Genomic DNA, 21,747 nt, shown 5'->3' with positions numbered 1-21,747 from the left:
TATTCTCCCATACATATTTATTATAGTGATCATTTGACTTACTAAATGCAGAGATATGAGAACAAACGCAGGGATACGAGACCTGTGCCATAGTGCCATAAGTGAAGGTAAGATCCTGTGACACTGTCATGCGAAGATAATCCCCTGAGCCAAGCCATGCAAACATAGACTCTAACCAAGTGAAGATGCCATAGAGCGAAATCTGTAACATCTCCATCCTCTGTGAAATTGTCACTGCTAGGGAAATCTTTAGTAGCAGATGCTTTTGCCATGATTTGTGAATTGAGGTGTTTCCTACGAGCTTTTGGAGATTTCTGGTCTCTCTCATCATCAAATAAGTGTTCAACTTTATATGTTTCATCTCCTTCACTTCGAACAAGTTTGTATACAAGGGGTTCAACACTTGCTTTTAAACTCGAGGCATCCTTTTCACCGAGTGTACCTTGCAGAAACTCAAATCAAGTGTGTCTTGCCTGCTGTCTATCGTTGCCATGCCAAAACCAGTGTAGCTTGAAAGTCAGATTGACAACACTGTATGAGACAGAGTCGATTAAAGCTGAGAGCCAAGCAAAATTCCCAAACGCATTGCTTCAGTACCATACGAACCTCAGAGAATCTGTCATCCAAAACTCTTGCTTGGGCTTGACTTCTCCTAGCTCTAATACCATGTTAATTTTTGAGTTAACATGTTCTTTGCATAGTACAGTTACTTCAGGGATCCATATTAGCCCAATTTTCATTAGCAATCACATAAAACATTATTATCATAATAGTAACTGAAGAAAGAACATAGACAAAAGGAGTAGAAGTCATGCCAAGACAAGAGTACACATGGATATGGCTCAAGCTAAGGAAAAACCCCGAGACGGGGAAAACCCTTGATCAATTCATCTTATTATTAATAACAAATGTTCAACAAAGAGAGAAAGTACAATGATTAGAGACAAAATGCCTTGCCAATTTGAGGATCCAGAATGAATGTCATTGGACAAGTGAGCAACCCAAAACTGTAATTTTATCATTCTATCAATAGTGGTAAGTTAGGGTTTCTTACAATCCACTCTAGTTTCATTCAATTGACCCAGAAACCCTCCTTTCAATTGCGACTACCCTTGTCAAGCAAGAGGTTGTCCATGGGTGGTTGGTCTGATCCTTCTGTGGCTGACCTGACCCTTCTCAGCCCCTCTGTTCTGACCTGATGCATGCCTACGAACTTATCTATGGAGATGGCTTTGAAGTGCAGACACAGAAAGGAGATATTCTTCCTTAAATAAACATGACCAGATCCAGAATTTACCCATACAAATAGTCTTGAAAACCATGCAACTTATTATTTGAGGGAACTCGACCCTTATGTAGAGAGTAGCCTAGAAACAAACCTTCTCAGATTTGCAGTTGTCCTACTTGGAGAGAGTCGGTCCTAGAGCAAAAGATAACCCACAAACAATCCTTCGATTTCCTCCAAGAGCACGGCTGCCTCAAACATATTTTCCAGCAAGTTGATGTGTCCAAAATGAGGGAGATGGCTCCTCTATCTATACAATTCGATGGGGTTGAAGAGACATGACTTTTGGGTTTATTGAGTAGACATATATAAGAGGCCGACCTTGTTAATTTTACATAAATTCAAAATCACACTTCTCCTTAACCAAATTCCATGATCGTTAGGTCGATTTTGGTCCTCTCGAAAAGAGGAATTTAATGCCATAATTATCTCCCCCAAAGGAGCTATCCAAAGTGGAATTTGGCCCTAGTTGCCAATTTTAACAAATACGCACCCCCTTGATGGAGAAATTCGAATGGCTAAGGAGGGAGCTCAAATTGCTTAGTGAAGGGGCCCACATGAAGGAAGAGAGCAACAATTATAAATAAGAGGAGGGTTGCATCATTCGGGGGCTTTTTGATCATTCAATATCTGATTGTTACTCTAGCTGTTTAGCTGAGTTACATAGTGCTGTTGAGCACAAGAGTTTCCCAAGGGGGAAGCCCAACCTCTCTTCAGTGGACTTCGAGTGCCACCCTAGGAAGGCCATTTTGTCTTTCTTTGGAGGTTGGGGAGAAGACCACGCGCAGATATCAAGCATTTTTGGTTCAGCTAGGATGCAGGAAAGGGGCCACGCAGTTCTTGTTGGAGAGTGGTGCCAGAGATAGGGGCTACACTATTGCTGAAGCATTCCTTGACCAAATTCCGGGCAAAAGGAGAAGGGTTTACGAGAGCAGGAGGTATTTCCACAACAATACAAATTTCTAGAGCTGGGCCTGCGTCATCTTTCCCAAGAGTTGTGCAGTTTTTCGTGGGGGCAAGTGTGGGGTGGCTTGTGAAAGGAATTGGGGAGATGGGGTTGTTTGGTATTGGATTGGGAGAGATTGTGGGGGATTTCAGCATATTGGTGGAGTGGCAAGCACATCGCCTGCTACAGGTTACATTTTCTTTTTGTGGAGGAGGGCCAAGCATTTGGGGTCAATTTTGGAGTGTCAAAACTAGAGAAAACCCTTTCTGGGTTTTTGACAAGGATCTCAGAAATATTTTTTGGTAGAATTTTTTGGGCAGATTGAGGGGTCAAACAGGGGTCCCAACTCAGCCAGCAATGTACTTCAGGGCCTAGTCACCAGATTCGGCGAATTTCAATGATTAAATTCGAAATTCGGCGAATTTTAAGCAGAAACGAATATATTCGTTCGAGTTCGCCGAATTTTATGGCGAACTCGAATTTCAAGGCGAATTCGATTTTTTTCCGAACAAAATCGTTTGAAGTTCGATGAAATTCGCTTGATGTTCGATGAAATTCGTTTCGGTTCGTTTTTTTCTCGCGTTTTAGCCCGCGGGTTTTATTGCTCGCCGGGTTTCATTGTTTGGTTGTGCGAACGTCGAAGGGTTTCATTTCATTGCGGTCCAGACTCCAAACTCACCGCAAACAGTCCAGTCTACAATTGATAAATAAATTGCTTTCTTTGAGCGATCTTTCATACTCGAATTTCAGTTTTGTCTCTATCAGAATTCTTTAGGTTGTATGTCTGATTTATCATTTTCTTTTATGTGGTCATAAATTGTAAGAAATGTCCCAAAGTCACAATTATTTTGAAGATTCATAAGGCAAGAATTTACACGTCTTTATATTGAGGCTTTTAATTCTAATCTCCATTGACAAAAGCAAGGGCCTAGTTATTAACGGAGAGTTTCTTTTTTAAATTTTTTTGTGCCTGAACATTTTGTGTCGATACATAATACATTGCTTCATTTTTCCTTGATTTTACCGGGGTTCCAACTTCCAATGTATTCTCATGCAATCATCATGCAATATTTTGGAATGTGAGTTGAATTTAAAACACCTTTTGCCAATCATTTTTTAATGGTACTTAAATCAATTTAATACAATTTTTACCTCCAGATGAAGCAGGGAAGATTGCATGGCATCTAGAGGCTGCAGGCTGCAGCCTGCAGGTGACATGTCTGAGTGGAAAATGCTCATATCGTATAATTTGGCCACAACTGCAAATTTAGGAGCATAAGCCCATGCATGATGCAGCAGATCCAGAAATTTTGAAATGTGAAATAGGATGTTTGCTGCCATACCATTTCTCATATGGAGTCTAGCCTCTGTTCTCTTGCTAAAGCCTAAGCCAAAAATTTATTTGAATTTGACTTTAAATTGATTTTTTATATATATATATATACATTTTTTTTTTCGAATTTCTATATGTCGAATTTTATGTCGAATTTTATCGACAAAATTTTAGTTGCCGAACTTTATTCGAATTTCATGGTCGCTGAACTCGAACTCGAACTCGAACTTGGTGACTAAGCTTCAAGGGCTAGCACAGTCATTTGTTGGGGAGCTTTCTGCATCATTTGGGAAGCTGATATTCATCCACTTGGGGCTTGTAGCTTGTTCTAAGCAAGTATATGTGCACTCACTGCAATCTATTTTGTACTCCTTCAGCTATATAACAAAATTGGCCCATTTTGGCGTGTTTCTGGGTCATTTCTGGTTCCCTGATCTGTGCACATTTTTATTGTGTTGAATTTGTTGCATTTTCTTTGTTTATCATTGTAAATTTCCAGTAGGAATATTGCCTACTCCCTGTGCACCAATTATGTCTCACCAATTGTCAGGAAGCAAGACGCGTTACCGGTCTCTTCTGGGCTGTTTTCACTATATTTAACTTGCTAATTGTATATGGGTGTTTTGTCATCAAATTTTGGGGAATTCTATATATTCATCATTTTTCTATAAATTGGGAACATTCTTTTTTGGGTTTCAGTATATTTAAGGCTTTGCTTCTGACTGTGCATGCTTTTCAAGTGTTGTTACTATATTTAGGTTGTTCCTTGTATATGGGTGCGGTCTTCAAGTCCATAAGCACATAAATCATAGATAGCATTAAAAGGATCAACATATTATACTTTAATGTAATATGTTTGATCACATAGTTTATTGGGTAATGCATTCAACAATTTGCACTTTTAACAAGATGTAATATGTTTGATCACATAGTTTATTGGGTAATGCATTCAACAATTTGCACTTTTAACAAGTGTCTGCTACCTGTGGTTTTATTTTAGAACTTTAAATATGTTTCCTGATATTTTGTTCTTGACTTCCTTGTTTGCGTTTGGAACTTACACTAAATGGTATTTAGTGTACCACATTTGGTTGTGCAGGGTGAGGAAATTATTGTTGTAATTCCATGGGAGGAATGGTGGGAGCTGGAACTCAAGGATTCATCTAATCCACAGATTGCACTCCTTCCTCTGGACCCTGATATGCGTGCAAAGTTCAATGCCACTGCAGCATGGGCTTATGCGAGAAACATGTCAGGCAAGCCCTATGGTTACCATAACATGATCTTCAGTTGGATTGATACCATGACAGACAACTACCCCCCACCCTTGGATGCCCATTTGGTATGTATCTCAGCCAAATCACTGTTATCAACATTTGAAGTGTTTATTTATGCTACCATTTTACTAAAGCAATTGTTTTTATATATGTTTGGTTTGCATAGATCTTAGAACTTCTGCAAACAATGGAGAATGATATTTTTGAAGTGGTTTAGCTCTTTGGTTGAAATTTGTTGTTAAAATGATATTATTTCATATTTTGAATGATGCCAGAAATATTTTCAATATAAATAAATTGAATATTTCAGCATATAAAATGAAACACTATATATTTACATCAAGATTCAGATCCAAGACCAAAGAGCAGCTGCACAAAATATATCTTCATACATAAGAAAGGAGAGCTGTTGTCCACCTTGGCTCTAATTTGAAGAGTTTCTTGATATTTCCAAAAAAGGGCATTCCTGGCTGAATTCTGGATAGCCAGATCTGATCTAAATGTAGAAGTTTCTTCCAGGTTTAATGGAGCATTCATCTCATAAAATCTTGTTCAAAAGTGTCGTTTCTATAAGAAAGGGATGTCTCTCAGTTTGATCAGTTGCCACTTACTCCTGCTTGCCTGTTGGATCATCTGTCTGTCCCCAAACACAACCCCTTATCATTGAAGAGGAGAAACAAGGAGAACATGGCTTTGACTTGAAGATTATCTTGATCTTTTTAAAAATGACATCCTTGACAGAAATCTGGATAAGCAGATGCGATCTAAATGTAGAAACTTATTTCATATTTAACAGAGAATCAATCTCATGAAAACTTGCTTGACAGGATCATTTCCATAATAAGAGACACTTGTCAATTTGATCACATCCTTCATGCTCTTGCTTGTTTGTTTGGACCATCTGTTTGTCCCTTTTATTGCTTGCACTCTCCCTGTTGAAAATGTAGCGATGGAAGGTCTTCTGGCTTGTGCCTTAGCCAGTGAAGACCCCAATTTGTCTTTCTGTAGCGTGAGTGCAGGTTCATAACATAGAATTCAGTTATGATGAGTTGATTTCCAGTTTACTGGAATGGTCATCAAGTTTTCATGCGTAGTGTTGGGGCTTCAGTTAAATGGAATCTTCTTCAGTTAGACTATAGGATGAGGTGGCAGTGACGAGTTCAGTTAGAACGAGTTAAGACTCCAGTGTTGATTGGAGAGACAACGAGTTGAGTTCTCAGTTATCTTGCAATCACAACTTGTGCTACTAGTGAGAACTGCTAATCGAACTAGGTCTCCTTGCATGGTTCAAATTCTATCTATAAAGAGGACAATAAAGGCACAATCTACAGATCACCGATCATTCTTTGTGTGTGGAGATTGTTGGCATTATGATACAAGTATGATACAGGTGTTGTCCTTGATGGCAACTCACTCAGATGATAGATCATAGTGCAGCAGGTCAATAGCAAAGAATTAATGATCAGAGAGAGGTATACGCAAGTTCATCGTGACAAAAATGCGTATACACGTGGGTTAGCGGACCAAAAGGTGTGTATAACATACACACGCACTTTCACAGAAGGAAAGGCACGTACATGTTGGAAAACTAAGTTTTGGTCCGTGGTATTTGGTCCATGGTATTTGGTCCAAAGTATTGACCCCAGGTATTGGGTCCAAGGTATTGCTCCTATGTGGTTTTGGACCATGGTATTGAGAGAGACCTAAACCTATATAAGGAGGAGAAGATCATTAGGCCAAAAGTGTGAGAGTGTGCAAGATTTGAAATCTGATGAAGTGTGAGATCTAGTATGTTGGTTATGGGTTTGTGATGCTTTGCTTGATCTGAACCAAGGATGCACCTATGCGGTTGATGATGGATGATGGATCGGGATCATAAGACTTGGAATGCATTATCATTATGTGGTTTGATCATGGATAGACTAGATCTGAATTATTGACTCATGTTTTATTGTATAGATGTTATGATTTGGGTATGATTTATGTTTGGTATAGCTGCAAAGTTCTGAGTTAATATTTGCAGATGTGTACGCGGGTTCGCTTTGGTAAAAGCGCATATACACGTAGGTTTGGCTCCTCAGAGTCGCGTACACTATTTGAAGTATGATATTTGAAGTTGCAGATTGGATCTGGTTGTTGTTGCAGAGTTCTGGGTTCTACTTTGTTTTCTGGTGACTGTGTTTTGTTGACAGGGTTTCAGTGTTTCAGTGTTGGGTGATTCAGAGATTGATGATGCAGGTGTAGTTGATGGGTGTATTGCAGTGGTGATGAATTTTGTGCTTCAATTTGTTGATGGGTCCAGTATGAAAATTGGATGAAACGTGGCCTACAGATTATAGTGTTGTGCTTCAGGAGTATCTAGTATGAAAATTATGAAACGTGGTCCCTGGAGGAAGAGTGAAGGTTGTAACCTTTAGTAGGCCGGCGCCTACGTATTGGTAAACATATCGACCAGTACAAGAGCCAGGGGGTTGGAGCTCCCTTTCAGTAGTAGCTGGAAAATGAGTGAAGGTTGGAGCCTTCAGTAGGCCGGCGCCTATGTACTAGTAAATGAATCGGCTAGTACGAGAGCTAGGGGGTTGTAGCTCCCTTCCAATAGAAGCTGGAGAACGAGAGAAGGTTGTAGCCTTCTGCACGTGGGTGCCTGCGTACTGGTATGAGTCTGCGCCAGTACAAGATTGTAAACAGGTTTTTCTTAGCTTAAAGAAAACATCAACAGGTGGTTTTTGTCCCGCATTGGGTTTCCACCTTATATCATGGTGTTCATGTGTGTTTTTTATGTGTGATGATCTGTTTTGTTTTACTGCACCTGTTTACTGTTTATATCAGTGTTGAAAATAGCGTAATCGACAAAATATCGATGAGGGTCCAGAAAATATCTTATTGGCAATATCGATGAAAATATCGGCAAGCATAAAAAATGCATAATATATTCATTTTTTTTCAGATTTTTAAACATATAAAGCAATAACAACATGAAATAAACACATTGGCACATAAATACGAAGAAAGCACTGATATATATGATGTCAAATAGAAATGATACATTAAAGTCGATACCAAATCCTGCTGATCCCTGATAATTGTCCATTCAAGGACTCAAATGTGGAGAACCAATACAAAATAACATCACATATATAAAAGTATCTCATCATCATGAGTTATATGTAGCATAACAAATAAAACTAGCAGCTATCTATCTGAAATCACTGCCCTCTCCCCCTTTTATGGGAAAACATGATGGGCTGTTTGCCAGACCTGCCCCTAGTAGTAGAAGGCCCTGACCTTGCCTTTGCACCTAATGTCAAATAATGAGTGCTAGCTATGGGGTTGTGCTCTCCTATATCTATAGCAAATGGTGTTGATGCTGATGCTCCCACAGTGTCCTCCTCCTCCTCCTCCTGCTCCTCCGAGTGCTGCTGCTCCTTCGAGTCCTCCTCCTCTTGCTACCCCTGTTCTAATGGATCATCTGGCTCTAACCATGAAGGTGACTCCTCCAAGATGGGCTCCTCAGACTCCACCCTCAACTGAGAAAATACATCAATATTGTCTAAGGAAATGGCATCTGGATCCATTGGTGATTCTATTTGCCTCACTCGAAGTTGGATGTTGTAATGCACATACACTAAATCATTGAGGCATGCGAACTCCAACCTGTAAGAGTGTCAAAAAAACTAATGAGTCTTGACTCTCGACTCTTGACACTTGAAGGTCATAAATTAAAAATTAAAAATTACAATAAGTGTAATTGCTCAACCGAAGGCTAGAGCTCAAGGTTATACCTGTTGCGCTTTTTTGCGTGTATTTTCTCAAATACACTCCAATTGCGCTCACACCCTGAAGAGCTACATGTTTGACTCAAGATTCGTATGGCCAATTTCTGCAAATTTGGTGCCCTTGCACCATAGCTTCGCCACCAAATATCTACAACAAAATAGTGAAATAAAAGATTCAAAAACTTAAAACATAATTAAACTTTCAAATAAAAGTTACATAATTGAATTTAAAAAAAATAGAATTATAAGTAAGGAAATTTTAAATTTTAAATTCTAATTTCTAATGAGTGATGACTTGTCACTTATGTGGCATGAAGAGGGTCCTTTCCCTAATAGCATCATCAAAGCCAAATAGGCCAACACAATCTCGATAATACTGTATCTCACGATTGATTTTTCTACGAAGCTCAGGATCAGGTACCATCCTATGAATATAGGCATGGAGCACTTCCATCACGTCGCCATCAAAATCAAAGCCGCATTTGTATGAAAATGCGGGGTTGAGGAAGAGTGATGTTGCATGAATGGGTCGATGAAGCATCCCTGTCCACCGACTATCAGTCACATCCCGTAACATCATCTGCCCATCAAGGCCAACATAACCCTTGTCTACATAATAAGAACGAATGGCCTCCTTGGCCCTATCCATGCCCTCATACAATAAGCCATTGCAGGCTTCTCCCCATCTACCAATCTGAGAACTTTTACTATAGGTTCACTAACTGAGCATGCTTCTTCTACTCCACGCCAAAACGTCTCAGAGTACACCATTTTTGCAATGGCTTTCTCGTCTTGTCTCCTATTGTATCTACAATTACGCCAGTCATCAGACACAAACATTTGCTTCAACTCGAACTGACATCGAAGCGAAGACTGAAGAGTAATAAAGTTTGTGGCAAAACGTGTGATCACAGGACGCCACAACTCCTTGTTTCTAGTGAACCTCCTCATGAGGCTAAGAACAAAAGCATGGTTATAAATAAACTTGGGGACGCTCTTAGCCATATCAACCACCTCCTTGATGAAGGAGAGTTTCCCCATATCCTCAAGCAAAGAATCGAGACAATGTGCTGCACACGGAGTCCAGAACAATGTGTGATGCCTCTCCATAAGCATCTTGCCAGCAAACACATAATTAGCTGCATTGTCTGTTATTACTTGCACCACATTCTGCACACCAAACTCCTGAATGAACCCATCTAACAACTCACATATCGTTGCTGCATCTTTGGTATGTTCTGATGCATCCAACGATTTAATAAACATGGTACCTTTAGGACAATGTACCAAGAAATTTAGAAGGGTCCTACCCTTCTTATCTGTCCAACCATCAGACATCACTGTGCATCCAGTCACTTCCCATGTCTTTTTCAACTTTGCCAATCTAAAGTTGATGTCCTGCTTTTCTGCTTGAAGAATTGGCCCCCGCAACTCCTCATATGTAACACTTTTGTACCCTGGGCCCACAACAACAATAACATCACACATTGGCTGCCAAAATGGATTGGTTTTGGTGATGCTGAGAGGTAAGTCGCTCCAGAAAATTCACCTCCCCATGACTCTATCTGCTTCTTGCTTCTCCTTTTTTTTAACAAGCGATTTTATGCTAGGTTGTGATCCATGTCCTATTCGTGGAACTAAAAATGACGACCTCGCGCTAGCAGTAGCAGGGGATGATGTGCCAACTGTGGAGCCCCTCCCACTACCCTCAACATCAAAATCAGGAGAAGATATCCCGAAAGATCTACCTGCACGTTTAGCCTTGTTTCTTTCTGTCTTTTTCATCAATTGCCTCGAGCTTTTTGTATAAGCTCCGGACTAGAAACTGTACAAATCCCAACATCATGTCCACTGAGTCTAGCCAGATAGTATTTCAGTCGTGTAACTCCTCCTGTCATCCTGGTCCCACACAATTTGCATGTAAGATATGCCTGATTTGTCCCACCATCAGGGTTCCCATACTCCAAAAATGGGTCCAAGGCTTTTGGCATATTTGGATTTTGTAGTGGGCTAACTCAAACCTAGGGCACCAAAAAAAAAATTGGAATTAATAACTTAATAAGTAATAACCACATCATTTTACTAAACAATTTTTTTGCTACATTATTCGCAATTTTGCAATGTGAATTCAATGAAAAACCATAAATGACAATAAGAGGGTGTATTTGAAAGTTAAAAAAAAAATGGAGTTTGCTCCTCCAAATATGGAGAAAAGTTAAAACCCTTGCATTTGCTCATGGGCATGAAAATCTTTTCAAATGGAAAAAAAAACAAGCAAAATGATTGTAGGCAAATAGGCAAGCAAGAACAATCCCAAAACTAACAAAAAATTCGTTAACATAGGGGTTTATTTGAACATACCTGTTAATGGAAGAATTGAAATTGTCTCACTGTTCTTCAAGCTTAGATCAACAAAATCTTCGTTGTTGGTGGCGATAATAGCTATTCAACGCTCAAACCCTCCTTAGAAGCAAGCACATAGCTCTCCCTTTCCTTCTCCAGCAATCATAAATGAAAATGATTGAAAAAAAATCGGACTTTTATAGCTGCGCGGAATTTTTTGACTGTCACTGGGCATTTTTTGCATCGTCGCGCGATATTTTGCCAATATATCACCGATCTCTCGGAAATATTGTGATATTTTCGGGAGCCAAAAATATGGCAATATTTTCTCCGTGATATTTCAGCTCGTCGAAAATATCGCGATATTTACGAAAATCGCCGATATTTCGGCGATATTATATACACTGGTTTATATGGTTAATGAAGTTCTGATGCACCGATTAAAGATCAATATATAATGGATTAATTGAATCATAAGTTTACTGGATATACGCTAGTTGCATTAAACACAGTTGCGTGTACACGCGGGTTCCTTAACTGAAGTAGCGTATATGAATTTGATTATGAAAATGAAAAAGTTAGTGATTTGCTAATACTGATTCACCCCCCCAGTGTTATTTCCAACACTGCACATTCTTGAGGAGCAAGTGCGCACAAATTTAGGAGCCAAGTGCTCTAGGAAATAGGGGCCTCAAGTGTGCAAGGAAATAGGAGCTTGTGTGCTAGGAGATAGGAGCCTCAAGTGAGCTAGGAAATAGGAGCTAGTGCGCAAGGATTGTGGAGTGGGGATCAGGGAGTCTCAGGGCAAGTTGAGACTATCTTCAACAAAGATCAAGAAGCTGAGAATAGTGAGGAGAAGCCTAGTGCTTTCTCAGAGATAGATTGTTGGTTACAGTAGTAGCGTGAATTGTAATAGATCCAATTGCTCAAAGAACAATAAATAAAATACCACAACAATGAAAACAGGTTTTCCCTTTTGGGTTTCCTAGGTAAAACAAACGTGTCAATTTTGTGTGCATGTGTTTTGATCTCTGGTGTTTTTCCGCTGTTGATAGATTGTTAAGAAACTCTATATCTTGCTGAAAGTAAATTTGGCTTCAGTTTTCAGTTGCCTTGTTTTCAATTGATTCAACTAAGTAGTTGCAGAGTTTCAAGAAAATTAACACTCCCTAGAGGAACCGAATTCCTAACCTTACTTAAGGGAAAAACCCAAGGATACTATTAGACAAGCAACCACTGTCACCTCGGCAATTTTGCCTCACTTCTATGTCTAGGAAATGGTCTCCTAATCTAGGGGGATTCCCTATACTTAATTCGAAGCCTATGTTAGGAATAAAATGTTCATAACTATATATATATATATATATATATATATATATATATATATATATATATATATATTATTATTAATTAATAAATTAAATTAAATTAAGTTGCCCAATTAGTTTTGAAAGGGCACTTATGTCAAGACTCAAAAGACGTGTCTTTAGCCTTGTGACTAGTCAACTCCTATAAAGCACTATGTTGCTAGGAAACGTGGGTTCGGGGAGGGTACGGGGATGGGGACGGGGACGGGTACATCATTTTTGGAAACAGGGTGCTTGGGTTTTGGGATGGGGACGGGTACGTCATTTTTGGAAACAGGGTGCTTGGGTTCATCGGGGGTATATTATAATTTATATATATAATATATATGAATTTGTATATTTTTCAACTTTAAACAAGAAAACTAAAATATTTATGATTTAAACTTTATATATTTAAACATGCACATCATTGAACATTCAACATTCACAATGAAATTTCAAAATTTCTAGTTTCATATCAAGTGCAAATTGGAGTTTACATATTAATAAGAATCATGATATATGTCCATTGTCATACTACATTCAAAATTAGCCTTATGGCATTTCCAAACAAGAACTAGGAAAATTTAAAATATTAAAATAAAAATAGCTAATAGTGAACAATGGCTTCCTCAAGCCATGTCATCAACATCACTCAAATCTTTAGTTAGCATGCTCTCCAAATAGGAATCACTCTCATCTTGAGGCTCCTGCTCATCCATAGCAACTAGAGGTAGCTCAATAAGGCTATCTAGTTGTATCTCCTTGTCCACACACATAACATCATCTGTGTATTGGTCCCATCTCTTCAAAGGACCCTTCTTGTACCTAGGGTCTTTTCGAGATATGAGATGAAGTGTGCTATGAATGTACACTAAGATCTCTACCTTCTTTGAGCCCAACCTATTTCTCTTTACTGAATGGATAAAGGCATAAGTACTCCAATTCCTCTCGCAAGATGAAGAACTATCTACTTGGAATATTAGGGGAAGCGACCCATTGAATTAATTAAAAATTAAAAATAAAAACGAAAATGAACCCCAAAAAACCCGATTTTGGGGTTCCAAGTACCCATCATCAGGGTTCTCTGTACCCATCAAGACAAAAGAACCCAACTTTTTTTAATGGAGAACCAAGTTCTTCATAGAAGAACTCGATTCTTATTGGTTCTTCTCAGAAGCACCCGTACCCGAATCCAGTATTTGGGGACGAGAACTCGGGACAGGTTCAAGAACTCCACCCTTACGTTCGTGAACCCGTGCAACATAGATAAAGGAGAAACGTTCAAGGGCTTGTATATCATCATCTAATATTGAATAATAAAATATATTGTTATACATACAAATGTGTATTCCATTGGCGAATATAAGTGAGCAAGGTTACTGTTCTAGTGTTATCAGAGCTATCGATCTTCATGCTTGTGGTTCTTTGTGTCATTGTGTTCATCATTTTCTATGATCGTTTCTCTGCATAAAACTCCATCGCTCAACTCACCTTCACCGTGGTCAAGTTCCTATCATTGCCCCTTTTCGATTAGTTCTGTTCTCCCCATCACAGTCTCCTTGTTGTCACCTTCCTCTTCTGCCTGTAACGCCAAGTCGCCTTATCTCCCACCGTGTTCGCTAGGAATCCAACCTGCCTCGCATCCCACTGTTCTCTCGGCCTGTCACCCATTACCTTGACACGTCGGCTTGTTCTCTGTGTTACTGTCACCTTGTCAGAACCCTCGTCCCGACCAAGTTCCTTCCCTTGAGCCGACTCTTTCGCTGCCAGTCTTATTCCCGATAACCACCGACACACCCTCTCTAAATTCACGCATTTTGTCCCTGCTGCGTCTGCCGTCCACACCATCCCTGTCCCATCTCTGTCCCTCGTCCTTGACTAATCCCTCGTTGTGCTCGTTCTCCAACTGTCCGAGCTGTCCACACAATAACATTGCAGCTGCTAAACCTTGTAACCCCAGGTCAAAAGGCATGACATCAAACAACGTGGCTCAATTGTTACATTCCCCCAGTCAAAAGGCACGACATCGAACAACGTGGCTCAGTTGTTACATTGGTTCAACATATCTAATACTATATACGTTCGATTACATAGTTACAATATAATAATTATTAGTTACTATATGGTGACAATATAATAAAACGATTACATAATTAAATTAAATTAATTTAATTATTTAAAAAATCATAATAATAATATTATTATTATTATTTAAATAATATTTCTTTTTGGGTTTACTAAGAAAAAGAGGAACAAAATGGGGAGTAGCCATGGGGGTGCAAATTCAAGGAAATTTTAGGATGAAATCAGCAGGATGCTCCAGTGCCTTGACAATGTCGAGAAGAAGCAGGAGGAATTCGGAAAAGGCCAAGAGAAGATAATTAGCAATCAAGACCAAATGACGATTAATATAAAAAAAATAGAGAACATGATGAGCCAGTTTATGGGAGGAGTTAATCCACCTTATAATCCCTTAAGCACACAAGGGCCACCACAAAGTCCCAAGACTCTAGAAGGCGAAGTCTTCCCAAGCCATGAATTTTCGTCAATGCACGAAGTCCGACGAATACTGAATATACAGTTCTAAGGAAGTCAGTATTATACAAAGCTTCCCGAAAGAGACTATCACAAAACTAAAAGGGAATTACCCAAGTACGATGTTAAGGACCATAAGGGTGCCATTGTGTGGGTAAATAAAATGGACACCATCTTTGGAGGAAACCTGCCAATAGGTGAACAAGAAAAGGTCATGACCGCATCCAACAACTTGGAAGTTGAAGCATATGATTGGTTCCTGTGGTGGTCCAATAGATGTGAGGCTCATTCGTTTAATTGGAAATTTTTTGTGGAAGCCCTGCTCAAAAGGTTCCATGACGAAGAAGAAGACGATGTTTACGAAAAATTTGTTCACCTCAAACAAAAAGGAATTGTAAGCGAATACACCCATGAATGGGAAGTGTTAGCTATAAGACAAAGAGGGTTCTCTGACGAAGAGCTGCTTAAAATGTATAGATGCGGGCTTAGAGGGTATATTCGAGAAGAATTAAAACTATATAAACCAAAACCATTGAAGAAGCTAGACATGCAACAATAATTATTGAGCAAAAATACAAGCTCCATAAAACACCATATGCCAGTAATGAAAAATCCAACTACTCAAAAGGGAAGACAAGTAAGTCATCTCCAGAAAACACTGGTAAGTACATTCCACCACCAATGTGCGAAGGATGAAAACAACAGTCGAATTTTGAAAATAAAAAAGATGGCAAATGTTGGACATGCAGAGATAAATATTCTCCAGAGCACAGGTGCACTATGCAAAAACTCTACAACGACGAAGTAGAACAAGAAGAGGAATCTTCAGAGAATAGCTTTGGCGAAGAAACAAATGAAAAAAATGAGACTCCTAATCCAGATTCAGAAGAAGAAAATATGCCAAGAATTTCTCTGGCAGCTATCATAGGGATAGCTCAACCACAAACATTAAAGCTTAAAGGACATATTAAGAAGCATAACGTTATTGTGTTAATAGATTTAGGAAGTACACACAATTTTATAGATGTTAATGTCGCAAAAAGGCTGAACATTTTTGCCTATCCCGTAGCAGATTTAAAAGTTATGGTGGCAGATGGAAAAAGAATAGATGGAGTAGGGAAGTGCCATAAAGTTAAAATGAAACTAAATGAATACGAAATGGAGTCTAGTTTTTATACAGTTCCCTTAGGAGGTGTAGATGTCGTCTTAGGAGTACAATGGTTGCAAACACTAGGGACGTATTCTGCAAATCACCAAAAACAATTCATTAAGTTCAAAATGGATAGAAGTATAAGCTGTTTGGATTCCATCCTCCACCCACCCAAGCTATTTCTGCTCAAGAAATGAAGAAGCTTGTTCGCAAGGAAGCCTCGATGTTTGTCGCACAATGTCAACAATTAGAACTATTATCGATGGAAGGGATTCACCACCAGTCTAAAATTACATCCCTAATCCAAAAATATGACAGTTTTTCAAGAATTGCTGATGAAATTACCCCTGAAAGGAAAATTGAACATATCATTGAAGTCAACCAGATTCAACACCGGAAAATGTAAAACCATATCACTACCCCAATCATCATAAAACAGAAATAGAAAGACTGATAGAAGATCTGCTAAAGCATGGAGTCATTACAAAAAGTAGAAGTCCATATGCTGCACTAGTAGTATTAGTCAGGAAGAAAGATGGATCCTTTCGGTTGTGTATAGATTACATAGGATTAAACAAAATTACTATAAAACACAAATTCCCTATTCCATTCATTGATGAGATGTTAGACGAACTCCATGGCACAAAATATTCTCAAAATTAGATTTGAGATCAGGCTACTATCAAATTTGAGTGAGATTAGAAGACGCCAAAAAGACGCCTTTAGGACTCATGAAGGGCACTATGAGTTTAAGGTAATGCCATTTGGTTTGACAAATGCACCAGCCACCTTCCAGGAAACAATGAACAAACTCTTCTATCCATACTTGCGAAAAATTGTAATAGTCTTCTTCGACGATATCCTCGTCTACAACAAAACGTGGAAGGAGCACCTCAAGCATCTAGAGGAAGTACTTTTCGTATTGGAGAAGAATCAATTTTACACCAAGTTATCAAAACGTACCTTTGGGCAAAAGGAAGTTGAATACCTGGGACACGTCATTTCTAGGGAAGGAGTCAAAGTGGACCCCAACGAAATTAAAGCGATTAAAGAATGACCCAAACCCAAGAACATATCAAAACTGAGAGAGTTTCTAGGTTTAATTGGGTATTATAGAAGGTTCATAAAGAACTATGCACATCTGATTGTGCCGCTAACAAACTTGTTAAAAAAGAACGCTTTCCAATGGAATAACCAGATAGACGAATGCTTCGAGAAACTAAAAGAAGTGATGTCAACCACACCAGTATTGGCAACTCCAGATTTCTCCAAACGTTCAAAGTCGAATGTGATGCTTCAGGATTTGGAATTGGAGCAGTATTAATGCAAGACAACCATCCTATAGCCTTCGAAAGCAGGAAGCTTAACAAAAGGGAAAGCTTGAAATTGACTTACCAGAAGGAGATGCTTTCCATCATACACGCTTTAACTAAATGGCGACAGTACCTGCTCAGAAGTAAGTTCTCAATTTGAACCAATGTTACCAGACTCGGAATCGGCAATAAATCGGCGAGGCAAAAGAGCAAAGAGTTTTAATCGGATCGGGAAAAAATCGGGAAAAAATCGGCAAAAAATCGTTGAATTCATTAAATAAAAATATACACATATATTGAATTAAAAAAACCATTTTTCATTAATATTGGGTAAAGGCATCTCCAAAAAATGCATAATATCAATAGATGTCCAAAATATCATGAAGAAATAAGTATCTCATATATGTTATGAGTCCAAACATGATCCAAAGCACTGAGTCTTGAGTCCTTAGAAGCATATGCTTCTAAAAGTTTACAAAAAACTGCATACTAATCAGAAAAAAATCAGCAACTAAGAGTCTAAGACTCTTAAGAGTGAGAACTAGAAGCGATTCCTTCCACTCCTTCGCTTGCTTGACTCTCAAAGTTCCCCAAGTCATGAAGGCTTAAAAGAGGAGGCTCATCTAATTGAACCCAGTCTACCGCATTTGTAGCTTGCAAATCTATCTCCTCAAGGTCGATTGGTGAATGATCCATACCTGTCATTATCATGAGACATTGAAATGTGAATTTAAAGTTTCACTTTGAAGTTTGAAGTTTGAACTTTAAAGTACCTTGGAAGTGGGTCCCTTGTCCCACAAGCAAGGAGTCTCATACACCAATGACTTGGCCCTCAACGTAAAATTGGATAATAATAATAATAATAATTAGTAGGTGCAAAATGTTAAACTTTTCATGAATTTATACTTAGTAAATATGTATATTTATTAATTGGAATAAGTTATATATTTGGTATTTGGTGAATATTGGTTATTTTACGTATTTAAATTTTTTAAATTAATGAAAATTTTAAATTAAAATTAATAAAATAATTATTAATTTAAAATTATATAGTTACATTATGTTTATAAAAGGAAAAACATATGATAACTGGTAAAAAATCTTTTATATATATATATATATATATATCTTAAAGCTTAAAACTTTTAAACAGATTCTTAAAATTTAAAACAAATTTAATTTAAAAGTTTTATGAATTTATTTTCTTAAAAATTCTCCATTTATGTTTTTTTATAAAAAAATTATATTTTATAAATTTATAATAAATTAATAAATTATTATTATTTAAATTAATAATATATTAAATAAATATTGTTTTTAATTAATGATATTAAAAAATTGTATTATTAATATAGTTATATAGATTAAATGGTTGATAAAATTTTACAACCATGAAAATATTTATGTGCCATTTAATTTATATAATACTTTTAATTTATAATTCATATAATACTCATAAGTTTTAAAACTAAAAAACCATAACAATTATAAACGATTATTAAATATTTTTAATTATTATATTTGGACTATCTATACAAGTTTATTTTTTAATTGCATTGTTTCGGTCCGTTACACTTGTTGCCTCATCGTTTTCAATAAAAGGAATTGCCTATACCCAAAAAACCCAAAAAGGAATTGCCTATACCCATCGTTGGTGCAGACCTGCGGCTGTCCTAGAGTGGTAGATCTGAAGTCCGGCCTGACTTTGAAATTTGTTATTAAAATGTCCACAAACTAACCCAGAAGCAAATGAATTCGGCCAGCCTTTCTGTTCTACAGTTCGATCTTGCAAGGAAAAATTTTACCCATACAAACATTGCAGAAATTTCCTCAAAGCCTGCGGCTGCCCTTTTGGAAAATCTCGTCCCTACCTGAGAAGAGAGATACCTAAACCCAAAAATGACTCGGAAAAAAACGCAGAGTTCTCTTGCTATCCCGATTTGACTCGGGAAGATTTGGTTCGGATCGTTTCGTGGACGAGCAAAGTGGGAATCGCGATTAATCGGAAAAATCGCCGATTCCTGTTTCACTGATTTGAACCGATCACAATAGTCTTCAATTTCTACTTCAACAAAGAACATTATCAACAAAACAACAAAAGTGGATGGAGAAACTTTTGGCATTCAACCTAGAAATACTGCACAAAATGGGAAAGGAAAATGTCATAGCTGATGCACTTTCATGAAAAGATGAGGACAACACAACATGCACCACCTTGGTAATTGTTCTTGACTAGTTAGACGAAATACGAGCTGAGTATGCCAAGGATTTGGACGGTGGTGCTATGATTGAAAATATCTGTCAATATGCAAACTTTGAATGGAAAAATGACATCTTATGATACAAAGGTAGAATTTATCTAACTCCATCATCCAAATTTAGAATGAAAATTCTGAAAGAATCTCATAATTCTCCAGCAGTTGGACATGTTGAATTCTTCAAAACCTACTACAACATTCGACAATTGTTCTACTGGAAGGGTATGAGTAAGGAAATCCAAAATTATGTCGTTGAATGAGATATTTGCCAGAGAAATAAGGGTGAAAATATTCCAACTCTTGGGTTACTACACCCATTACATATTCCAAATAAAAAATGGGAGGAAATTTCAATTGTTTTTATTGAAGGACTGCCTATGTTTGATGGTAAGGACAAGATATTTGTTGTAGTAGATAGACTCACCAAATATGCCCACTTCATGGCAATTAGAAAAACTAACACAACCAAGCAAATTGCGGAAGTGTTTTGTAAAAACATTTACAAGCTACATGGTTTTCCAAAGGTTGTTGTCAGTGATAGAGACGCAAAATTTAAAGGCAATTTTCGGAAAGACTTCTGCCACCAAGCAGGAATATCTCTCAACATGAGTTCAACTTATCACCCCTAGACAGATGATCAAACTGAAGTTGTAAATAAATGTTTGGAAACATATCTTCGTTGTTTCGTCACCGACAAACAAAACAATGGTCTTAGTGGCTACACTTGGCAGAATGGTGATATAATACCATCTATCATACTTCAACTAAAATGACTTCCTTCCAAGCCCTATATGGCTATGAATCACCCAGGTGGAAGGATTTTGCGTTGCACAATTCTAAGGTTTAAGTAGTAAGGAACCACTTAGAAGAAAGCCAAAGAATTATTAACTTGTTAAAAGAAAATCTAACAGTGGCAGGTAATAGAATGAAGCAACAAGCTGACCAACATCACATCGAAAGAGAGTTCGAAGACGAATATTGGGTCTTTGTTAGACTTCAACCCTACAAGCAATTATCATTAAAACAACAAGGGAAAAATAAGTTATCTCCTACCAAATAATCAAAAAAATAAGTAGCGTGGCTTATGGATTGAAGCTACCAAACAATTGTCGAATCCACAACACATTCCATGTATCAAGACTCAAAAAAGTACTGGGGCAAAATCAAACAGCTCAAACAGAGATACCTGAGACTGACAAAGAAGCAAGGATCATATTAGAACTTGTAGGTATACTCACTACCAGAGAGAAGGTACTACGAGCCAAGACTATTAAGGAATTTAGAGGATATACTAAGGAGTACCTTATCAAATGGATGAAACAACCAGAAGAAGATTCATCACGGGAGACAACACGTTTTCTCCAGCAACACCCAACATTGCCTATGCTCCGAGGACAAAGCATTTTTAAGAGAGAGGCAATGTTATGAATAAAATATTCACAACTATATAACTATATATATATTAAAATAAATAATAAAATAATAAAATAATAATAATAAATAGATATTAATTTATAATTAATAAATTAAATTAAATTAGGTTGCCCAATTAGTTTTGAAAGGGCACTTATGTCAAAAGACGTTTCTTTAGCCTTGTGGCCAGTCAACTCCTATAAAGGAGAACTGCCCAAGGGTTTGTAAATCATCATCTAATATTGAATAATAAAATATATTGTATACATACAAATGTGTATTCCATTGGCGAATATAAGTGATCAAGGTTACTGTTCCAGCCTATCGTTTAGTACAGGTGATAAAATGGCCAGGATTAGATTCTAACTTGCTTTGAATGAAGCTAGTCAAAGGTTGCTTGGAAATTCTTTGAATAATCAATGGTTAATATATGTACAAATTAGTGAAGTGTCTGAAAGTTATTGTGACGTGCAAACAACCATATGATTCATTGTTGTGTGAAATCTTGCATATTTGTCATTTACAACAAATGAAAGATGAATCCATTAAGTGTTGCTTCCCAAACGTTAAAAAGATGCAAGTGTTGGTTAAATAAAAGATATTGAAAGTAGCAAATCTTAGGGCATGAAAAGGATTACATACAAGGATTTGCCCTATGCTACAACTCTCTAATATATCAACAGGCTCGAAGAGTAGTACTTGGCTCAATATCTTAGAGCTCTAACTAAGAAGGATTGACTGTACCCGTAGCCATTCTACATGGTTACCA

At 37.7% G+C, this 21,747-nt stretch overlaps 2 protein-coding genes across 3 annotated transcripts in view; one reads left to right on the top strand and one right to left on the bottom strand.

The window, feature by feature from the left end:
- LOC149222430 (zinc finger MYND domain protein) overlaps positions 1–21,747 on the top strand; it is a 311,270-nt gene that overhangs the window by 95,203 nt on the left and 194,320 nt on the right. For both annotated transcript variants that reach the window (XM_089385443.1, XM_089385442.1), the window contains one exon: positions 4,664–4,906. In XM_089385443.1, coding sequence (XP_089241569.1) covers positions 4,664–4,906 — 243 coding nt within the window. The remainder of the gene's footprint in view (positions 1–4,663; positions 4,907–21,747) is intronic.
- On the bottom strand, positions 8,247–14,281 carry LOC149222431 (uncharacterized). The gene is made up of 4 exons (XM_089383674.1): positions 14,107–14,281; positions 13,496–13,612; positions 8,624–8,765; positions 8,247–8,495 (listed from the first exon to the last, which is right to left on the bottom strand). Exons 1-4 carry the CDS (start codon positions 14,279–14,281, stop codon positions 8,288–8,290), a joined length of 642 nt encoding a protein of 213 aa, XP_089239800.1. The 3' UTR covers positions 8,247–8,287.

The sequence above is a fragment of the Pinus tabuliformis genome, chromosome Q (assembly GCF_031772625.1).
Source record: "Pinus tabuliformis cultivar Carrire ecotype Pingquan chromosome Q, CPIR1, whole genome shotgun sequence".
In the NCBI taxonomy this organism is placed as follows: Eukaryota; Viridiplantae; Streptophyta; class Pinopsida; order Pinales; family Pinaceae; genus Pinus; species Pinus tabuliformis.
This window is presented reverse-complemented; position numbering and strand designations above follow the sequence as displayed.